Source organism: Phaseolus vulgaris, chromosome 4 (assembly GCF_000499845.2).
Source record: "Phaseolus vulgaris cultivar G19833 chromosome 4, P. vulgaris v2.0, whole genome shotgun sequence".
NCBI classification, from domain to species: Eukaryota; Viridiplantae; Streptophyta; class Magnoliopsida; order Fabales; family Fabaceae; genus Phaseolus; species Phaseolus vulgaris.
The window spans coordinates 31,203,939-31,213,942 of record NC_023756.2 but is presented as its reverse complement, the minus strand read 5'-3'; the positions used below and the strand labels follow the sequence as shown (position 1 = coordinate 31,213,942).

The 10,004-nt window shown below is 33.7% G+C and overlaps 1 protein-coding gene across 1 annotated transcript; it reads left to right on the top strand.

The window, feature by feature from the left end:
- Nucleotides 1-4,721: 4,721 nt before the first annotated feature.
- LOC137838649 (uncharacterized) lies at nucleotides 4,722-6,031 on the top strand. Its single transcript, XM_068647884.1, has 2 exons — nucleotides 4,722-4,861; nucleotides 4,933-6,031. Exons 1-2 carry the CDS (start codon nucleotides 4,722-4,724, stop codon nucleotides 6,029-6,031), a joined length of 1,239 nt encoding a protein of 412 aa, XP_068503985.1.
- The last annotated feature ends 3,973 nt before the right edge of the window (nucleotides 6,032-10,004 follow it).

The window sequence follows — 10,004 nt, the reverse complement described above, 5'->3', positions numbered from 1 at the left end:
GTGTTGGATGGGACACCTGGTTGGCAGAAGGGAAGGAGGTCGGGGGGTTTGCGTAGTCGCCAGTTATTAAGTTGGCGTGCTCCGATCTCCATCACACCTAAACCGGCGATCACCGAGTCGAAGATGAAGTCGCCAGATGTGAACCCAGGCGACCAAGTGATTAGAGATCGCTGAAACAAGGACATCGCCGAAGATAAAGGCAGATAGGCATTTCCCAGCTGACCAGAGGATGAGGTCGGGAGATAGCTTACTTGAACATGTACAGTGAAGCAGGTAGGGCAGATCATGAAGGCGGCCGGGGAGACCACAGGGAAGGTGTGTACGAAGGCGCCCGAACTCGCCACCCAAAAGAGATCACGCTCCAAGGCAACTATGTACTGAGTAGTATCATGCATAAGTAACTTAGCCAAAGAAGAGTCAGAAGTAGTGTCCAAGTCAAGGATGCTCCAGATGAAGGCACGTGTACAGCTGGATGCGAGCCACGTGTCCAGATGTGTAACTGCCAGGAGAGAGAAAGTGCTCAGGTATATAAGAGTTTCCAACGAACTTCTGAGGTACGCGCATTCAGATTGTTTCTTTACGCTTGCGAGTCTTGAGTACGCTGAGAGAGAACTGGTCACGGTTCCTTAGAGTTCTTGAGTTTTACTCTTAAGTAATTGGTGGTTTAGTCACTGACTTGGGCGTCGGAGCACGAACGGCCGCAGCTGCGCCATTTCGTCTTTTGCAGGTTCTTGAGGTGGATCGCGGTGAAGGACGGAGGCAAACGCGGCGCATACGTCGATCCAAGTTTGACGAGGCAAAGCTCCAGCGTTTTGGTCAACAGGCAGGATCACTTATGTATCTCACTAATACCCGACCTGACATAACATTTTTTGTGCAACAACTTTCTCAATTTCTTGCTAAGCCTACAATTGCTCACTATAATGCACCGATTAGAATTCTCAGATATATCAAAGGGGCTCCAAGTCTTGGTCTATTTTTCTCTTCCACTACCTTTGTTCATCTCAAAGCCTTTTGTGATAGTGATTGGGGCACCTGCAGTGATTCAAGACAATCAGTGACTGGTTTTAGTGTGTATCTTGGGAATTCTCTCATATGTTGGAAATCATAGAAGCAATAGGAACAATATCAAAGAGTTCTTGTGAAGTTGAATATAGGGCAATGACCACTGTTAATTCAATGGCTAACTTATCTTCTTCAAGATAATTTCAAAGTTCCTTTTGAGCAACCATCTCTTTTATACTGTGACAATGACTCAGCAAGATACATTGCAACAAATCCAATGTTTCACGAGCGTACAAAACATATAGAAATAGATTGTCACGTGGTCCGGAAAAAATTAAAGAAGGGTCTCATCCATTTATATAAGAGAATAATTGGGTGTTTTTTTAATTATCAGTTGTTTCTCTTTATAGAGATGAATAATTTTTATTTTGTCTTTGTGTGTTATGATTCTAGTATTTAATTATTGATTCTTTCCCTCTTTAGTTGAACCTAGAATGAGTGTATTACTTGTATATATTCAGACCATTTATTTTGATTTGAATAACAAGAAAGAAGAGATATTCATTCTCATATCCTTTGTCTTCAGTTTACTCTTTTGTTCATCTCTGTTCTTTTTTTGTTCATCTCTATTCTATTTTGTAATAATGTAGCAGTTAGAATTTTTTGTTTGAGTGGTCCTCTTATTTTTCATATGAGGGATGTAATAGTTATGTTTATGCATACGGGTTGGGATACCTCTAAAGTATCCTTCTTAATTTTATTTATTTGCTGATAAAAAAAAAGCATATATTGAATATATATTTTTGGGCAGAGTGGGATCCGTGGGGTGTTCCAGATGATTATGAATGTGAGGTGATTGAGAACGATGCACCAGTTCCCAAGCATGTTTCTCTCCACCGACCTCCTCCTCTCCCTACAGAATTTCACAAGATGCTAGAGGAACTTTCGTTGCCATTAGGAAAAGATACTTCTGCTGCCAGCTCTAGTGAATCACCGTCGACGACATGATTTGCACCCACATTAGATATTTGGTTTCTCAATTTAACTATATTTTTCTTTTCTATATTGAACCGTTCCAGTTTCATGAACTATTTTCAGACTTGAAGCAGTTCTTTTGGGAGAAAACCTAGGCTTCTAAATAACTTGAATGGTTTGGAATAACAAATGTTTCTTGTTTCAATTTACAAGTAAATAATATTATGCATGCATGGAATGACTTAGTTTACAGATTCATAAGTAATATTTTACTTATTGATCAAGGAATTCTGTTTAGTCTATCAAATTTTTCCCATCTGAATGACACACTACTTCAGGTTTCTATAGGATAAGCTGAGGGATACATGTTCCCTTTATAACATTAAAATGCCTGCTCAGAATATTAGGTTTTCAAAATTATACATAATCACACTTGAAAATGACCATATGGATTCAGTTCAGGAGAATATTAGAAATCCATCCAGCATTCTATCCTCTACCTCTTTAATTTCAACATTCCACTTTTTCTCACTTGAAATAGTTTAGAAATGGGAAGAGAAAGTATCACAAAGTTGAGATTTTCTTGGTTTTAAAACATCCCAATTTAGATCTAATTTTTTATTGTTCTATATATTATGCAATGTTTGTTTGACATACACTCGCACATGCATGGCAATATTTTTCTCTACTTTCGTTTCTGTTCTGAACTCTGAACTTATTCTTTATTTTTCTGTGCACCACACCCTTATTTTATAAATAATATTTTAGATGTCTTCAATTTGAATTGATTATTTTTCTTTTTAGTTTTTATCAACTATATGTATGTAGCAAAAATATTTAATCTTTATAAATAAGTAAATGGGACACTCGTCAATCATGAAACTTTCTTGAAACAAATATCTGAAATATATTTAATTAAATAATGTCAGACCGAAGTTTGGATTATAAGAAAATTACGAGTGAATTGTTAATAAAATGCATGATAATTTATATTTCTTTACAAGCACGAAACTTAATAGCGTTAATTTAGTAAAAAGTAAAACTTCAAACAATTAGAACATGCATACTAGTTTCCCAATTGACAGTGAAGATGTTTTTTTATCAGTACAGTAAGGGAATTTGAAGAAACCATTGTTGCCTTGTCCAACCATTAACAAGCTTAAATATTGGAGTCATGCAAGAGGATGGGTCTTCAATACTGCCTGAAAATTGAAACATGAAATGCAAAGAATGTTAGTTCTCATAAATCTGTACATTAAAAAAAGTAAATCTTATTGTTATTCACTAAAAAAAATATTTGATATATTCAAAACTTTGTGAAGTAATGAGAATAATTGTAAGTTTTAATGACAAATATAAAAAATACATCGAAAATTATAAACAGATGGACCAAGCACAAAACCTAGCGTACAGTGGTCGTCTCAATCTTTTTTATATGTACTTTAGGTCAGTGTTGGAGTCCTCCATCACCAACAGGTTCAAAACAATTGAAGTAAAAGTGCCATTGTCAATTCTTCCATCATCAAACTCAATACCATAACACCAATTTTTTATTATTTTTCACAATTTCAGATGAGACAACTTTTTTCCTTGTCTTTTTTTAGTTTTAGAGAAATAAGTTTCAAATTGTGCATGATAATAAATGCCTAAGACATAAAAGAATTATTAAAATATATGGAGTACGTAGTCCAGTAAAAATAATCTCTTATAATTCTAAAATAATTTAAAAAAGAAATATGAAAATAGACTAAAGATGATTCCATTGAGTAAAAACAAATAGCAAGTCTTTTCAAGTGTCTAATTTTGCAGGGAGGAAATCTAAAGGATTAAGGCTAGTAATCCAAATATCAGCCACAGGGAGGCTTTCAGCTCCGCAACCAAAAACGTGAGTTTAACCTTAATCACTACATTCATCAATATATATATATCATTTTGTGATACACACAAACAAGTGCATGCTGCAGTTTTCTATATTTTTCATGTTTTTTTGGAGCCACTTGTGTCAATTCAACTACCTTGGTTAACACCATTAGGTGTTAACTTCACATATGCTTTGTTTGTACACACTAAATTGTGCTTTTCATCTGTAGCATTGCTTACCCTTAATTGCACCTGTGATGTGTGCTTTTCATAATTGAATGTCCACACATGTAATATTCCATGTTAATCTCTTTTAGATCAATCTTGATCATGTCTTAATTGAGATTATCGAGATTCGAATACTAATTAATAATTAATTGAGTTCAAATAGAAATAAAATATATTTTTTTTATCACTTTCATATCTTCTTCATACACTTTGTACAACTTCTTTATACACTTATTTCACTTCTATTCTTTTACGCATTCTAATGCTCTTGTTGACACATGTTTTTTTTTAAACTTTCATGCTAGGTTTGCTTTATTTTTATCAAACAATTCCATTTAGACATGGATAAGTCTTGGATTAACATGCCTCGAAATACATGTCAGTACATGGACGGATAGAATAAATTTTTGGAATTTGCATTTGCTAATAAGAGCGTTGAGGGTAAGATAATTTGCCCATGTCCAAAATGCAATCTTAAAAAATGGCAAACTCGAGAAGCAACACATGAGCACTTGATTCTTCATCCTTTTCCAAAAGGTTATACATTTTGGCTTCTACATGGCGAGACAAGTTTTGTACAAAATACGACTGAAACACCTCCAGTTTTCCAATCAAATGAGCATAAAGTTTCTGGTAATGATCCCATACGTGTCATGGTTAATGACGCATTCGAAAAAAATTTCTATGATGATAACGTGGAGGATGATGAGGATATGCGTCCTAGATCAAGCGAAATGATGCCTGATGAAATTGCTGAGTATCTGAAGTTTATGCATGATGGGCAACAAAGTTTGTATGAAGATGTGGCAAGTATTCTAAACTTTCTTTCTTGCTCAAATTGTACCACATCAAATGTCTATGTAGAATGTCTGACAAGGCAATGTCAATGATATTGGAGTTGTTAGCAGATGCCTTTGATTATGCTAAAATTCCATGTTCCTTCTATGAAGCTAAGAAAATCATCAATAAGCTTGGCCTTCATTACACCAAAATTGATGCTTGCCCAAATGATTGCATGTTGTACTATGGAGAAGACAAAGACAAAGAAGTTTGTAAGAAATGTAATGAATCTAGATGGAAAAGAAGAAAGAAGAACAAGACTATTGATGGTACTATGAAAAAGCAAAAGAAAGTTCCTGCTAAAGTTTTAAGATATTTTCCATTGAAGCCACGCTTACAACGAATGATTATGTCTTCTAAAATAGCTGAGCATATGCAATGGCATGCTTCAGGAAGTACAAATGACGACATACTAAGGCATCCGAGGGATTCGGAAGCATGGAAGAACTTTGATCTAATGAATCCTCAATTTGCTTCAGATGCTCGAAATGTCAGACTTGGTTTGGCTGCTGATGGATTCAATCCATTTGGTGATTTGAGTACAAGTCGTAGTACTTGGCCTATTGTACTCATACCGTACAATCTTCCTCCTTGGATGTGTATGAAGCAAAGTTCATTCATTCTTTCCATGATCATTCCCGGTAAAAGAGCACCAGGAAATGATATTGATGTATATTTAAGGCCATTAATTGAAGAATTAAAAGAGCTATGGAACATTGGACTTAAAAGTTTTGATTCATATAGCAATGAAGTGTTTAATATGCATGCAGCTATATTGTGGACCATTAGTGATTTTCCTGGTCTTGGAACCTTATCTGGGTGGAATACACATACTGGGTTGGCTTGCCCTAGGTGTAATTTTGACACTACTCCTAAGAAGATTCAGGGTAAATTTTGTTTCATGAATCATCGACGTTGGTTAAATGCAACACACAAATTTAGATTAGCCCGCATTCATTTTGATGGAAGTGTGGAAAATAGAAATTGTCCTTTGACAATATCAGGAACAGATGTCTTACGACAAGTTGAGAATGTCAATATCATATTTGAGAAAGAACCAGAAGTTGAGGAACTGGGGAAAAGACAACGCATAGATCACCAAGCTATTGATGGCCCTCTATAATGGCGAAAAAAAAGTATATTTTTTGAACTTCCTTATTGGGTAAACAATTTATTGCACCATAATCTAGATGTTATGCACATTGAAAAAAAATGTATTTGATAATGTGGTGTATACATTATTGAACCAAGGTAAAAAATCAAAAGATAACCTAAAGGCACAAAAGGACTTAAAAGATTGGGGTGTTAAACCTGATCTTTGGCCTGATGAAAATAATAAATATCTTCCTGCTATATATACATTGACAAAAGAAAATAAGCATACATTTCTGACAACACTAAAGAACATCATTGTTCCAGATGGCTACTCAAGTAACATTAGTAGATGTGTTGATGTCAAACAATGTAAGCTTAGAGGATTGAAAAGTCATGATTCACATGTTTTGATGGAACAACTTCTACCTTTAGCAATGAGAAAGACACTCCCTAAGGAAGTATGCTATGTTTTGATTGATTTGTGTTCATTTTTTAGAAACTTATGCAGTAAAGTTTTAAAAGTGGATGAACTTAACCAACTGCAAAATAGAGTTGTTCTCACATTATGTCACATGGAGATATTATTTCCTCCTGCATTTTAGAGACATTATACGAAGACAATTAAGAAGTCGTACACGGTCACCCTCTGTGATAGATAAAATGGTTCATAGAGAATTTGCAGAATGGTTTTCTCGTCGTGTATGTATAATTTATATTGTTGAGGTTTGATTATATTGAATATATAGAATTGTCTTGATCATATTTTCCTATTTTTTAGATAAGAAATGAGTTGAATGGACCTCACTCAGATGATTTAAAGTTCTTAGCTATGGGGCCAATTGATTGTGCAAAACGTTACAATGCTTACAATGTAAATGGCTTCAAGTTCCGTACATTGGAGAGAGATGAAGGACTTAAAACACAAAACAGTGGGATATTTGGTACTTTTGGGACAAGGAGTTATGCAAGTAGCATCGACAATCAAATGCAATTTGGGGGTGTGCCTTATTATAGAAAATTGGTAGACATAATTGAGATAAACTATAATAGTCGATTTTCTGTTACTTTGTTCAAATGTATGTGGGCTAATACAACTACTTCTAGAGGGATTATGACAAATGATCTTGGATTTACACTAGTAAACTTTACACGTTTGATACACATTGGTGATAATGATGATGAACCATACATCCAAGCTAAAGAAGCACAAATGGTTTATTATGTAGTGGATGAATTAGCTAAAGATTGGAGCATTCCTGTGCATCTAAAGCCACGAGACTTATATGACATGGGAGAAGATACTGATGTCACTTTTCATTAATGTGAAGCATTTGTACAAAACAATGTTGAAACTTTATTTGTAAATGGAGAAAGGAGTATATCGTTAACAAGGTCCTATTTTTAATTGAACACTTGTATATTATTTTTGTTTAAATTATCATCCTTATTACTTATACATTATTGTTTATACATGCATTATATTATGATTTATTGAATTTCTATTTTGACTTGTATTAATGTTATTATTTCAAGAATACCTGAAGATGAAGAAAATGTCCATCAAGAAGACTAGAGCAACAGAACATGATACCCTCAATAACACTTTTGACCAACTTCTAGCCCTTAATAACTTATGTAAGTTCATACACAACTTCCATTTAGTGAGATGTTTGTACTTATATTTTAATTTGGAATTCTCTTTAAAAATATATTATTTTTCACATGTATTCATTTAATTATTATGCAGCACCTCATGTGAATTCTCATCCTATAAGAAGCCTCCTCCCCCACATGCACCTCACAGGTTGATTTCTACTACTATGAACACTTATGCACCTGAATTGCAATTTGATAATACAAATGAATTTGTCCATGAATCTACATTTGAACCTACACCAAGGTTACAATCTGATGAAGAAAGGGAAGAAAATGTGGGTATTGAGATGCAAACTGAACAATCAAAGCATGTATCACGTAAAAGATCATGGCTTGTTGATGTCATTGGTAAGCTTGAATCAATACATTGCAAACTAACATTGTATTTGTTTTTTTTATGTTCGTCCTCTTAAACTAACAATAATTTTGACAGATAGTGAAGGCAAAAAGGTTAGGAAACAATTAACAACAAATGATGTATGGTTTTTATCTGTTGGTGAGAGGATTCTTGTTAACTGGAGTAACGAGAACCAACCAATTGATGACAGTGGAGCATTGTTGAATAGGTTTCTAGGTCATGTTGCAAGAAATGTTAATGCATTTCCTATTAGCTATCAAAGTTGGAGGAAGATTCCCAAAGATTACAAAGAAGATATACTTAAGAAAACCATTCAAGTAATTGATTTTTGGATTTTTCTGTTTTTTAATTGATATTATATTGCAATTATCGTTACATTTACTTGTGTAATAATTTTGAAGGCTAAGTTTGAAGTTGAATTTGATGCTCATGTAAGATATATCTTCAAATTACTTAACACAAAGTGGACTGAGTATAGGCAACAACTATGGCAACAAAGAAATGATGGAACACACAATAGAGATGAAATTATTGCAATGTGTCTAGAAGTAATGAATAAAGTCCATTGGGCTTCTTTTGTTGACTACCGTTTAAATTCAAGGACAAAGGTAATAAAAACTACTTTATTCTTTAAAGTGTTGATTTATTTATATTTAGTTCTTTTACTACATGTATGTATGCTTAGGAAATTGCCAAAAAGAACAAGCATAATAGAAAGAAGCAAACAGTTCCTCATACTAGTGGATCCAAAAGCATTGCACGGAAGAAAGATGAGATGGTAACTTGATTCTCCTATAATTTTTGTTATATCATATATCATGATTCATATACTTTTGTTACATTTTGTAGGAGAAAGAGCTTGGTTGCAAAGTTAGTAGGGGAGAAGTATGGGTAGCAACACATAAACATGCTAACGGAGAATTTGTGAATGATGGGGCAAGAGAGATTGGGGTAAGTATCATTTTTGTAAAGATGAAAACTCAACCAAATTGGATGTGAGCTTCATTTATAACTTTTTTCATTATTTGTAGGAAAAGATTCAAGCATATGAGTCAAATACATCTTCCCTCTCACATGATATATCAGTTGATGATTCACTAGCTCATGCCTTTGTAAGTGAAGAACATTGTGGTCATGTTTGAGGGATGGGATTGGGACCTTGCCCTTCTCATGTGTTTGGATATACTAGAAATTCTCGCACTGGATATCTTCAACTACTTCTTATAGAGAATTGGAGAATCAGGTTTTTGAACATGCATTTTCTTATGTAGCAATTTGGTGTTGTTTACTTTAGATTATCATGCCAAGATTGGAAATGTTGTGTTGAATATTATTCACACAAAATTATAGGAAATTTAGTATAGCTTTTGTAGATAAATTGGTTATTTTTTAATGTGTATGGTTTTCTCACTCTTTTTCATGATAAATTGTGTTTTAATATAGGTTATTGCATTAAAGTCATAATTGGATGAACAAAATAAAAGATATGAAGAACGTGAAAAAAGATATGAAGAACATGAAAAAAGATTTGAGATAATGATGAATTTTTTCTTTCAAAGTTATCAAGGTCAATTGCCTCCTGAGTTGACTATGTTCAATCGTTCATCGGTAATGTTTAAAAAATTTAAATAACTTGTTTTATTTTTCTGATTTACATTTCTAATTGTGATATATGTTTATATTGTAGGTGTCTGATCAAGGAAGTGTGCCAAAAAATTAGGAAGGCAAAACCAAAACCATAAAAATTAGGAAGTTGCATTATCTGAACTGATTTTACGTGCTAATGGGGTGAGAAAGGTACATTTCCATAGGAATGAGGAAAGTTATTTTTTAACTCTAGTTTAACTTCCATTCCATTTTTATATCTTTAATCATTTTAAAATTTAAAAACATTCCAAGGAATATGAAAAATGAACCAAACATATTTTTGGACATGCATAGGAATAAGATTCTGACTAAAAATTCTCTGTAATGTTATTCCTAGTAT

Bases quoted from the DNA above. Each gene is read 5' to 3' on its own strand.
- LOC137838649 (XM_068647884.1), top strand. From the start codon at position 4,722: ATGGTTAATGACGCATTCGAAAAAAATTTCTATGATGATAACGTGGAG. The intron at 4,862-4,932 runs GTATGAAGATGT...ATGTCTATGTAG, and splicing joins CATGATGGGCAACAAAGTTT to AATGTCTGACAAGGCAATGT.